Source organism: Pseudopipra pipra, chromosome 5, assembly GCF_036250125.1.
Source record: "Pseudopipra pipra isolate bDixPip1 chromosome 5, bDixPip1.hap1, whole genome shotgun sequence".
Lineage (NCBI taxonomy): Eukaryota > Metazoa > Chordata > Aves > Passeriformes > Pipridae > Pseudopipra > Pseudopipra pipra.
In genome coordinates this window covers 3,608,023-3,620,994 of record NC_087553.1, presented here as the reverse complement: position 1 = coordinate 3,620,994, position 12,972 = coordinate 3,608,023, and the positions used below count along the sequence as shown (strand labels likewise).

The window sequence follows — 12,972 nt, the reverse complement described above, 5'->3', positions numbered from 1 at the left end:
TTGCTGGCCAATTCTATCTGTTCAGGGTTCATATTAATCCTAGAAGCAGTTCCTCAGCTCAAAACAAGATGCTCTACTCTCTTGTAGTGCCTGGGCTTTATCTGATTAAGATTAGAGCACGTGCACGCTTATGACAGAGGGCCTGTCTGCCACAGAGGCCCCACACCCAACCAGCTGTGTATCCCACACCAAGTAAGCTGCCATTTAGGATTGTTCAGTGTCCTAATGCTCAACACACAGCCCTTTCTGAAGATGTTTGAGCTGCAGATACACCCAGCTTTACCTTGGCCCTGCTTTCAGGCCCAGTGTTCTCTGACAGAGTCCCAGCAGCTGTACCGTGAGACGTGCGCGAGATGAACGGTGCAACTCCAGCAAACCACGAACTGGAAAGATCCACAGTTTCAGAGGGGAATTTATTGTATGGGAGCATATCCAATATCTTTTTTTGTCAACCATTCATGAGAATAATAAAAAATAGAAGCTTTTTAAGTGACAAAAAATATAGTTACATATAATACAGATTTTCATCTTGCATTGAAGCAGAGCAGTAATAAAACGCTCACTCGTGTTTTCACAGTTAGTTTGCGTTGCTTCTCTAGGTTAAAGCGCCAGCAACCCAAATCTTCCAGTCAGAATCCCTAGTTAGTTGTTTCACAGGATGGTCATGAGGGTGAACACTCTGCATTCTGATACCCTTTACAAGTAGAGCAGGCACACTCCATCCATGGCAGAACTACTAAAATTTTCAGAGGTACCAGCTATGCTTGAGGCATCCTTGCTGCAACTGCAAGACTTTTGTATCAGAACATGTTTTTAGGCCCCAGTCAGAAACTGGAACACTCAAGAATGTGCTTAAATCTCCTTTGGTTCAAAGAGCTCTCAGTTGATCCTTTGTGACCACCTTGTTCTGCCCTCACAAGCACCATGAAGCACTAACCAGTGCTTGATCACATGTGTAAAGTGCTTGCAGGACCACAAAGGATTTAACATTCTTCAGCACTCCATTTACTTGAGGCCTAAAGGCATTCACTGCATGCATACATTTATGTATATACTACACACACTTACCCCCAACCTCCCCCCAGTATTATTGCAATAATTCCTTGCTGGTATAACAGCCTATATATACCAAATTTCACTTATTTAGTTTTCTATAAACATAGGAAAAAACACCTGAAGAGAGCTAGAACAGCTTTCAATCAGTCACTATATTGGCATTGAAAGCTTTATTTTGAAAACTTTAAGCAGCAATACTGAATAAATAGACAGAATGATTGTTTTGTCATCTCCATACAACCGATGGCCTTCATCCAAAACATTAAAATACTGTAGCAAATAGAATAAACATGCACATTTCAATGTTCAAAAAAAAAAAAAAAAGAGGTGTAATATAAAAGTAACACTTTGACACTTATTTTAATACAGTACAGACCATTAGAGACTATTTTCTGAAAAAAATATCTGAATACAGTTTTGTTATTTACATGGATCATTAAGGCCCAATTCACTCAAGTTAATGCACATCAGGAATTTATATGCTTCAAGGTAACTCACTAAAAATTACAGGATCAATTCTTTTTTTTTGATCATACTCATATGATCCCAGTTCACTAAAATAATGCAATACTCTTCACGCTAAAAACAAGGCAATTGCTGCCCCAAGAGGAGATTTTTATTTCACTAAAGGATCTTTTCCCTCTTACCTCACACATTTGCATATTGCTAATGCTAGTAGGGGTAGTTCTTTTCTTCAAGAACTTCCTCCCAACTTGCAAGGGTTCAAGAAAAGCAAGTAATCTCAAAGCTAACATACCATTTCCAGAAGCAATTCAGGCACTTGGGAACCTAAGTCCCACTAAAAGATCCTGGGAGGCGTGTTCCTAGCTGACTTTTCAGAGTGGGACTTGAGTTTCTCCTTGCTCGGGCATTCGGATTGTTCACCTTAGCCTTAACCTACTGGCTTTTCAAATGGTCACCCCCCCTTTTCTCCTAACGACATAGCATCTCCAGCAAAAATAACCTGTATCCTCATGGATGAGAGAGATAACACAGTTAATTTCCACTAGTAATAAATTACAGGAGTTCTCCATATAAATTCCCCGTGCACTGGAAAATAGTGCTTTGTGTGTTCAACTATTTAATGCAAGCAAAAAACCCCATTTTTATCATGCTGCCCAGTAAATAATATGGCACTTGTTAAAATCAGTATGTGTTGCTTCCTTTCTGCTAATGCCCCGTAAGTAGGTTTGGAACATTTCTGAAAATGAATTTTTTCTACAGTTGTAAAGAAAGAGTGAGGTTCTGCAGTTGATCAGAAGCAAAATTCTAAATGCTGTAGAGTGAGGAATTTTTCTAACTGTTACACACTGCTCAATTCACATTTAATGCAAGGGCATGCCATTTCTTTTTGGTTTATTTACAGAGAGGGTGAAAATGCTACAGAACTTCAGCCTGGGTGAAATTCAAGAAGCAAGAAGAGTATGGTGGGGGCAGGGGAATTTGTCAAGTGTCTCACAAATGGCAGGTCTGGATACCAAAGCCTCTCCTTGACCATAAGAGTGGCTGAAGCTGTGAACGTTTTTCAGATCACCTTGACATGTGCCAAAGCCCTGACAGGGAGGGTCCACTCAGGGATGGTGCAGTGGCCACTCCTGAGCCAGCTCCAGGCTGGCCTCTCTGTCAAACAGCTGCTGCAGTCAGCAGGTGCTACTCTTTTAACTTAAATGGCAAATTCCTCCTTTGATTCTATTACAGAGACGTAGTTAAAGCCCTCCAAAGCTGCTCTTACCATTCCTTTTAATCCTTTTCTTCCTCCCTCTATCCTAAAGAATAACTTGGCAGAGAAAGAGAGCAGTTGTTATGATGCAAGAGCCCAATTCAGCTCCAACTGACATCTGTGGGAGATGGACCGGTCACAAAGTATGACAGAAACATTAGCTGGGGTAAGTATGCTGATCTGCCTTAAAAATACTTCATCTCAGGACAAGACTGTTTCCCCCCACCCCCATGCAGCATAATTTGGGCCAGACTTTGCAAGGTGCTGAGTGCCTCAGTTCTCTAACATCAAGAGGTGCTGAAGATGCAAGATATCCACTGGAGAGGGCCATTTCACTTCTGTAAATTGAACCCAGAATGTAAGGCATATATGCTCAAGTACCTTGGACAGATATTGTCCCCAAACTATGTATATTTTACACTTTTTTTAATATATAGATATATATATATATATATGTACACACATTCTTTCTTTTTTGTTTAATACAAAGTTACGGGCACAGTAAACATGAGCACAGAACTGTGATAAACTAACAATAAAATCTGTGAGCACTGCAAAGATTCCTCAGGTAGGAACATATAATTTTCCAGTTTGCTCACAAGGGAAGATGGAAGATTAAAAAAAAAAAAGACCTGATGATAAGTTAAACAGTAAAAATTCAGAGTCCATTTGGAAAGGTCCTTTATATATTCACAGCCTTATCTGTTGCTGTTAGTCTAAATACAGCAGCATTTTTAGAATATATGATGCCATTAATAAGTGGAAAGGTAAAAAGATGCAATAAACACTCAAGAATCCTTCATCTTCTACTATATCTTTTAAAACTTCCATTGTCGGGAAGCTCCTTTTTTTAAAAAGGAGACTTAAATTAACATTTATCTGCACATCAGTAAATCAACACGAGAGGATGCTAGGAATTAAGTATTTTTCTGTGGCAAAAAGCATGGAGTTTCCTACTAGTGGTAAAATCCTGACCCTACTAAAGCCATCAGGAGCTCTGTCATTTTGCCACTAAGCCCAAGTTTTCAGTACTTAGTGAGAGCACGATGTCCATCTCTCATGCCAAGGGGATCTCCAAGGTGGGGATGGTGCTATGAGTTGCTGTTAGAACAGAAAATCCAAACACAACTAGGGAAGGCCCATCCCTTCTCTAACTCATCCATGAGGCCAGCCTCCAATGTTTACAGTGTCCCACTGATGGCAGTCACTTTCTCCACAAACCTGGTGTCCACTTCAGCAATGTAACATCAAGGTCTATAACCAACAAATTACCTGGTATTGTCTTAATTTTCTGCTGGGAAACCACTCTGTTTAATCCTTGCTTAGCTTTGATTGCATTAAAGCAACACCAAGATACAAAAATGTTCTCTTTTCACATGTTTTGCAAAAAATGACCACCAAATGTGTGAATTTCCTGCTTGTGAGCTTTACATTCTGCAAGTGACTGAGCAGCAACATGTCTTTCAGAGGGGCTAAACTTGAATGAAATCCTGGCCCCACTCACTTCAGTGAAAGCTCTGCTATTGACTCTGCCAGGGACTCTGCCAGGTTTCTTCCCTCCACAAAACTTGAGTGAATTCTGGAAGGCTGGAAGAGGATGCCTATTTGGTTTGTGTCTTTCTTCTCCTCCAACAGCAAGATTTACCTCAAAACAAGAACACTGTAATGGCTAGTGGAAAAAATAAAGTACAAAATCACACACAGTGAAAAGCCTCCTACTCTCTTTTGGTAAGATATATGAAGACAATTTCTTACATTGTTCTTTTCTCAAAAGGCATATACAATGTGGCAAAATATTTCAAATATACATTCTATGTAATAAAATATCATCTAACTAGTGCATCCTCAATTATATGCTGGAAATATTTTTACCAAGCCAAGGTTTAAAATCCATAAATCTTTTGAACACTAGGTGCTTCATTCAAAGGCAGATTCAACAGCAAGTAAAACCCACAAGCTCACTTTTCAAGCCTCAAAAGGTAGCAATGGATGGAACATGACATATTATGACCCACAACAGAAATGAACAAAGTTAGTGGTGAGAAACCACTGTAATGGTTCAGCACCCCACAGAACTCTGCATTGCAGGTTGCTGTACTTGATCAAATGGGGGTGTATGCACACACAAATTAAAGTCACCTTGTCAGACTGACACACAGCCATATGTGATTATTCACAAGTTAAAAATAAAAATATAAAAGGTCAACATTCACGGGTCCATTGATTAAAGGGAATAAATTAAACCTCAGGGAAGTTGCATACACGGTTTCCTTCACCCTCAGTCTTCCATTTATGCCTATACAAGCGACAATACTTTCCCAAACACTTCTGAAGTGGCAAAAACAACGAAGGTTTCTGCACTCTAGCTGTGTTGACAGCAAGGTCATCCTTGCCAGTTAGGAATCGAGACAGCTTTATCTCTTTAGCATCAGTGCACAGGGTATGGCTCCGAGTGGCGTGTTGGAGGAAGAAGAAAAAAAACAAAAACACGGTGGCGTAACAAAAAGCCCAAAATAAAACAAGGAAAAACTTCTTCCATTCATCATTGGCAGAATAAAATAAAGTGTATCTTGTCCAGGGTACCTTGATAGGTCCTCTCCAGAAGAGGTATGTACTGTCATACATAAATGCCCTCCGGGTTAAAACCAGACGACAGGGGATTCTGTAGGATCCGAAGGTTGCTGGGGAGCTGCCTCGAGGAGCCAGGGCGCTTCAGTGACCCAGACTGAAATGTTGGCTCTGAACAGGAAAGAAGGCAGTTAGAAAAGTCATCATCAGGGGTACATCCATAAAACACCTCCTCTCTTCCTGCTTAGTGTGATAAGAAAAAAAACCTAACACCACACGTAACAAACAATTGAAATGCCTGGGTAGGAAGGGATGAGATATAAGGTGTATATAGGAGTATAATACTTCCTACTCATTTCGAAACAGGAATATCTACCAGAAATAGCTATCCACAACAATTACTCTCCTGTGAAAAACATGCACCCATTTATATGGTAAAGCACAAGAAGGGATTGTACCTGTACATAACTCAAAGCTTCAGCTTCCTGCCCACTCAAAAGAGACAGTTCACACAAGTTCACACTGACATTTTAAGGCCTGGTTGTCTTTTGCTCCTTCCCCCCAGCCCCCCCTTATGCTCCCAGTGGCTTTTGGTTGGAAAGTCTTCCAAAAGGAGAACAGAACCAGCTAAAGAGAATGACGAGGCAAACAGACCCCTTGAAAGCAGAGTATTGTCAAAGCACACAGCTGTGCTTGTGCCACAGCTCTGACACACATCCCATGTTTCTGCCCAGGAAAATGTGAATCCAGCTGTGGGCACGTGCAGGTTGCCCTGCTCTCACTGGGTGCACAGTCAATTTGCACATGCCGTAACAGCCATCTGTGCAGGGCTTCTGGATGGCTGGCAGCCCAGCTGGATTAGCTCCTATTCCCGTGTGGCTGCTGTCTGGGATTTCTGGAGATCCAGACACATTCCTTTTCCTACTCTGACAACACCAGAAGGGGAAGAACCCAGATGAGCAGCAGTGTTAGAAGTGCAATGATGTTGTATGCCAGCTTTACATGCCCACAGCCACTCTTGAAAGCCACTGGCTTAACTGGCTGCTGATGGGACAAACACATGCCCAGGCACAGTGAGGGAGAAGTTATCCACACACTGCTCTTTATTTATAGCCTGCTGAATCCTTGGAACAAAAAGGAATATCCGACAACGTGCTTTGTTAGTGTTTTGCTGAGGCCTTTGCTAACAGAGCGCTCTCTTCACGGACCAGTGCTGGCATTAAGCAGCAGGTAAAGGCAGTGCCAACCCCTTCTCCCTCCCAGCCAAGGCATTCCCAGGGCTGCACCTCTCTCCAGCTCCACATGTGGGGCCTCCACCTCCACGGGGTCTGCCGGCAGCACCGTCACCTTCGTTCCTGTTTGCTGGATGAACTGCTGCAGGTTCACCTGTCGCAGCTCCTTTGTCAGCTGCTCCAGTTCTTGTTCCCTGTCCTGCCGGGAAAGAGAAAACATCTGCTGAGCATATAAAGCAGCATTTCAAGGCTCCACTTACAACTGGACAACTCCTTTTGATGAGAAAGCCTCCAATTTTTGAATTCAAATGCAAACTGAAGAATTTAAAGGTTTTTTAATCTCATCATTTAAAAAGTGAGTCAACACTCACTATGACTTACTAGAATCAGAGAATCAATTAGGTTGGAAAAGACCTCTGAGATCATTGAGTCTAACTCTAAGTACAGGTGACTACTGTTTTTTTTTATATATTATACTTTTATATTGCTCCTGGGATGACTAGCAGATGTTACTCATATCACCTGAGAAAAATTTTGGTGCATCAGATGTAAGCAAATAAAGGTAACGGTGTGCCCTCTGAAACAATAATCAATTGAGCAGCAGTCTGGCACCAAATCTTAGCTCTTCCTGAAGTGTCCAGCATGGCTTGGACAGCTCTGATACTAAAAGGAGTGTAATTGCTTTCTCTTCTTGTTCTTTGCATTTTCTACCTAAATTTTTATGGACAGAACTTTCTCTCTCTGCAAGTATTTTGTGCAACGAGGCCAAAGCTTGGCTGGTTCACCAGCCCTTCAAGGCACAGAAGATAATTTAGGATTTTCCTCAAGGCTTTGTACTTCTGGCATGATATGCAAAACTTACAGCTCTGAGAGGTTACAACAGTCTTAGACTTATTTATTCCCCTCCACACTCAGGTTGAGCTTCATTAGCAGAGAGCTGCATCTGGTACTTTTTCTTTCCCCAGCCAGGATGGAATTCCTGCTATCTGGCCACAGAGGGAATAGGCTACTCTGATGCCAGGCAGCACATCCATGGGCATTCCAATGCAGCAGGTACTGCTACACCTTTGTTTTGGCAAGAGACAGAGGGTGGGCTGACCTTCTTTTCCCTAATTATCTTGTGTCAGCAGAACGGGATGTGAACTCACACGAGGACTGTGGAGGAACAGTTTTGTGGATCTGTCCTAGGAACAGATCATTCATTTGTTACGAGCTTTTGGAGAACTGGATGGAGAAACGGAAACAAAATTTTAAGACTATTCTACAGAAAAATTCTTCGCTTTATTTCAGGTCCATTAAACCCTACAACTGGGACACAGGAAATTCTCAACTGTCTTTACTTACTTACTACAGTGTTAATTGTGCAGCTCCGTGTTTTATGAGATTGTAACAAAGTTGCCACTGAAGGAAATTCCGGGGTTTTTATTTTTTTTTAAATTACTGAAATACACAGGTTAGCAGAACTAACATAAGTAACTTGTTCTTGACATTTCTCAGCTTTCACAGAAAGTAAGGTTGAAATGTTATGTATGTTTTAAGGTCTTAAATTTAGTATCTAATCATGAAACTTTATTGGGATCTTTTATCTGAAAAAGGGTGTTTTTGTTTTTTTGTTTGCTTTGGGGGGGGTCGGGGTTTTTTTGCACTTAAAATCTTCTTCTACAAACCAGGAGACCAGAGTGCTGCATCTGACCCGCAACTGATCATAACCTCAGATGGCTGGAAAATTACATTACTCGGGTGGCTACAGGAAAGGGATGAAAGAGTTAGTCCAAATTACTAAAAAGTTCTCACTAAAAAATGCCACCTTCCTGCTCTTATCACAGAAAATTTAGTGAATCAAAATTTTCTTTCTTTCCTTACTGAAAACTCTATAAAAAACACCCATGCTCAACTTTCCTGTTTCAAATCAGCAGTTCTGTGAATATTAATCATTAAATTTCAGCTTGCAAGAAAATATTTCTCTATTTCCTCCCCCCTAAACTCCACAATACAGAGCTCAGTTTACTTCCTCCTGGACTTTAGATTTGTGCATCTTTAGGTTTAGAACAAGCTTGGAAGATCTGAATTTAACCAGCAAGTCAGCCAGGAAAAGGGGGATGCTGTTCTTTAAAACAAAAGCTCTGTAAGGTAACAGCTACTTTAGCTCTACATCCATCTATCCAGGTGCTGCTTTTGGACTGTTCTTTTTAATTCATCTCTTTTGGTGGCAGACAAACCTAGCAAGGATCAGAAGCTTAGCCTCAAGAAAGGCTATGATGGTGTAAATTACTGTTTTTCATCTCAGATGGTTTCAATGAGCAAATTACACACAGGTGAAATGAAAACTGTCTGCCCTTCAAAAAAAAAAAAATCTGAAATGCAATCTGAAAATGAAACACTTTCCTCCTTTTACCCCAAGTCACAGTGGAAACTTTCTCATGTGTTTTTTTTTTTTTTTTCCACGGGCTCTAAATCTGGTTGAGAGAAATTTGCCACAGTCATGTCTGACTTTCCTTTAGCTATGGATAAACACACAATCTTACCTGTAACTTCTTGGTCGCTTGGCCCAAAGACCTTTCTACAGCTTTAATGCCATTTTCCAGCCTCAGACTCTGCTGGCCCTGAATATCAATTTCACCCTTCACCTTCTCGATCTTCTCCTTCACCTCTTCTTCATTCACTTGGGACTCTTGAACTTCCCGCTGCAGCTTCTCTGCTTCAAGGCCACTCTCCATGTTGTGGATCTGAGACACGTAGTCCTTGAGCTTGTTCTCGCACTCCAGGATCCTCTGCCTCATCTCCTGCAGCTGCTCCTTCAGCTGCTTCTCGTTCTCCTGCTCGATCTGCAGCTCGTTTTCCCAGAATTCTTCCTCCTCAATCTCCACTTCGTTCCGTTTGATCTTCTGCTCCAGCTTGAGGATTTCTTCTTCCAGGCTGGCGTTGTACTTCTGCTCCCAGTAGCGGATCTCGGCTTCGTTGGACTCCAGCTGCTTCTCGATGCACTGCAGCTTCTCCGTCTGGAGGTGGATCAGCTTCTTCAACTCATCTGCCGTCGTTTTACAGTTGTTGAGCACCTTTTGCTTGAACTCGGACTCCTTGCTCTTCCCGAAGATGTCCATTAACCCCTTGGCGCCCCCGGTGAAGGTGAGGGATTTCCTCTTGGGCTCCCTCCTCTTCATGGACTTGTCCCCGGGCGGCCTCAGCTTGGCCAGGGGCGGCAAGCTCTGCCGGTACAGCGTCCTCTCGGGGATGCGCGCCACGCTGTCCGACGTGGGCCGCTCGCTCAGGGAGGGCCCGGTGCGCCGCAGGATCAGCTGCACGTCGCTGGCGTACTGTCCCCACTTGTTGAGGGACACGATGGGGTTCTCGTGCGGCGCCAGGTGCCGCTCCGTGTCCCGCCACTTCTCGATCAGCGTGTACCGCCCGGTGCGCCCTGCGGGGAGAGCGCAGCGTCAGCGCGGCCGCGGGAGGGCGCTGCGGGGACACCGCGGGGACAGCGCGGCACGGGACCGTCCGTGTCCCGCACCCCGCACAGCCCCGGGGGTGTCCGTCCATCCCTCATCCCCCCGCACAGCCCCGGGGGTGTCCGTCCATGCCTCATCCCCCCGCACAGCCCCGGGGGTGTCCGTCCATGCCTCATCCCCCCGCACAGCCCCGGGGGTGTCCGTCCATGCCTCATCCCCCCGCACAGCCCCGGGGCGTCCATCCATCCCTCATCCCCCCGCACAGCCCGGGGGTGTCCACCCATCCCTCATCCCCCCGCACAGCCCCGGGGCGTCCATCCATCCCTCATCCCCCCGCACAGCCCCGGGGGCGTCCATGTCCCATTCTCCATCCTCCATCCCCCGCACAGCCCTACGGGGTGTCTGTCCATCCCTCATCCCCCGCACAGCCCCGCGGGCTGTCCCGTCCCCGCACAGCCCCGAGGAGTGTCCGTGTCCCGTCCCACGTCCCCCCCGCGCTGTTCTTGCGTGTCACAGCACACGCTGCCTCACTGACGTGCCCGCACATCCCTGAGTTCAGCTCCAAACCCTCTCCCGCGCAGCAGCGGCGAGGAGCAGTTCACACCCCACACACCAGGGAAACCACACAACCCCCGGGGCTGCCGCCAGGTTTGGAGGGATTGGATTCCCAGAATCACAGAGTGGTTTGGGTTGGGAGCGACCGTGAAGATCATCTCGTTCCAACCCCCTGCCATGGGCAGGGACACCTTCCACTAGCCCAGGTTGCTCAGAGCCCCATCCAACGTGGCCTGGAACACTTCCAGGGATGGGGCAGCCACAGCTTCTGTGGGCAACCTGTGCCAGGGCCTCACCACCCTCCAGCAAAGTTTAAAGCAAGTGACCCAGTGATGCTGGCAACCACCACGTAAATACACCCAGTACAAAGCTCTAGAGGAAGAAAACATGAACAGGAGTCCCACATGTTTCAGCCACTGAGAAACATCAAATTTAAGGAAGGAGTGTTTGCTGTTAGGCTGTTTCATCAATGAGAGGCAGCTGTTAATGACTGACAGAGCCTCAGTCCCCCAGTTCATGCCCCCCCTGTCCACTCAGACACTGGGGAGAGCCAGCCCAGGTCCCAGCAGTGTGATGCCAGCTCAGATGGCCCCTGGCACTGTTGCTGGTGTGACAAACCTTCACTGAGGAGAGCACAGGGACCAGAGTAACACAGGCTGCCTGAACCGCAAATGAGCAATGGGGCTCCCTGCACAGGCTGCTCCTCTGGAACAGCAGCTCCCACATTCCCCCTGGGATACTCATCGTTCAGGAAGCAGCTCAAGTCCTTTAACAGTGCTGGGAGTTTTTTTGAGCACTCTGGTGATAGCTTGATATACAGTGAGTGCAGTCTGGTGTGCTTTTTGGGAACAAAACAGTACAAGACTTACGTTTAAGTCTTCATTTGTGCTGCCACCTGACATGCTTAAATTCAGCTCAGGAATCTTCTTCCTCTGATACCCCTCATGGGATTTTTCCAAACTCCTCTTACTACTCTGAGATACAGCACGCTCCAAATGCAGAAGAGAGTTTCCCTTATCAAAGTGACTTCACTTAAAAGCCACAACAGTGTTTACAGAAAGATGTGAAAGATCAACTGCTTTTAAAGCACACGATGCTAATGAATTTCTGAACAGCTCCACAATTGCCATTAACCTTAAAAACATCATTAACTACTTTAATGCATTACCTATATCCATTTCCATGACAGATGATCATTCAAATGATTTATTTCAGCACATAAGTGCCTAAAATATCTGTCATACATACAACTACAGAGTGGAAGAGTTGGAAGAAATGTAGATATCAGTGGTAATCCATTTAATGCATTTTTTTTTCCTCATACCACCTGCCCAAGCACCACACTTTTTCCAAAAGGACAAAAATATCCTAATCTGAGGCTGGAGATCTGCCTCCCACCTCCAATCACAACACTCACGTGGACTCCTCAGCTCAGATTTGTAGGGGACTGTGGTAATTAACCTGCTATGCACCCCCCTAAAATTCAATATTGCCTTACAAAGAGCTTCCCAAGATGCAACTACTGTGTTGGAAATGGCTCCTCTGATCTCACTTTCTCACAATTAGCTCAGGATGCACGAACAACAACAAAAACTGGCTCTGGAGGCCTTGCCTAGAGAACGGGCAGCTTTGGCTCCTGCCTTAACCCAGAGGTCGCTGGCTGGTCAAGTTCAGAGACCAAAATGTCCATGTTCACTTCCAAGTCAGGAGTGAGAGCTTAAGGATTTGACGGATAGAAATCAACAAAACCAGGCAGCATGAGAACAGCAATCCACCACCCCAAAAGCCTTATAAATAAGTGACTGTAGGCAGGCACTGGGGGATGGGGAAAGAGGAAAAAAGGAAAAAAAAAAAATCAGCGCACTAACATGCTTGGCCAACACTCTAAGAAACAGATTTAAGGTTTGTTTTAATAAAGTATTTCAAAAACAAGTTTACCATGCCAAGATATAAAGTGAGAGATTTTTGCCAGCTCACAATATTGTTCATTGATCCATGAAGATTTATAGTTTGTTGCAGGCATTGGTGTTGTTGTAGGAAAAATAAACCTAGCGCTGCTTGCCCTAGCATATTAACAATAAAATCCCTGAGAGAAAAATTCAGTAAAAACATACCCCAGAACCCAGGACAAAGGCTGCACTTCGCTGCTCTGTTTTGTTACTCTTAGAAGCTTTCAGCTTGTAATCATGGCTGTGTTACTAATGCTTGTGTTGTGTCAGAAACAGTCAAGTTCAAAGCTGTCTGAAAATTGCAAACAGGAGTAGGTACCACTAGGGGAACGAGCAGCATGCAGTTTCTATTCACTCTGCTATTAAATTCATCATTTAAAAGAAATGTAACAACAGACAAAAAAAAAAAAAGGAAAGGAGGGGAGGAGAATAAAGCTCTAACAATC

At 44.5% G+C, this 12,972-nt stretch overlaps 1 protein-coding gene across 2 annotated transcripts in view; it reads right to left on the bottom strand.

The window, feature by feature from the left end:
• Positions 1–394: 394 nt before the first annotated feature.
• RASSF8 (Ras association domain family member 8) overlaps positions 395–12,972 on the bottom strand; it is an 82,509-nt gene continuing 69,931 nt past the window's right edge. Inside the window, exons 4-7 of one of the 2 annotated variants that reach the window (XM_064654167.1) lie at positions 9,102–9,991; positions 6,631–6,775; positions 5,360–5,515; positions 395–4,445 (exon numbers count right to left, since the gene is read on the bottom strand). In XM_064654167.1, the coding sequence (XP_064510237.1) occupies positions 5,394–5,515; positions 6,631–6,775; positions 9,102–9,991 (1,157 nt within the window). In that variant the 3' untranslated portion in view covers positions 395–4,445; positions 5,360–5,393. Of the gene's footprint in view, positions 5,516–6,630; positions 6,776–9,101; positions 9,992–12,972 lie in introns of both variants that reach the window. The other variant, XM_064654166.1, reaches the window with a different exon arrangement.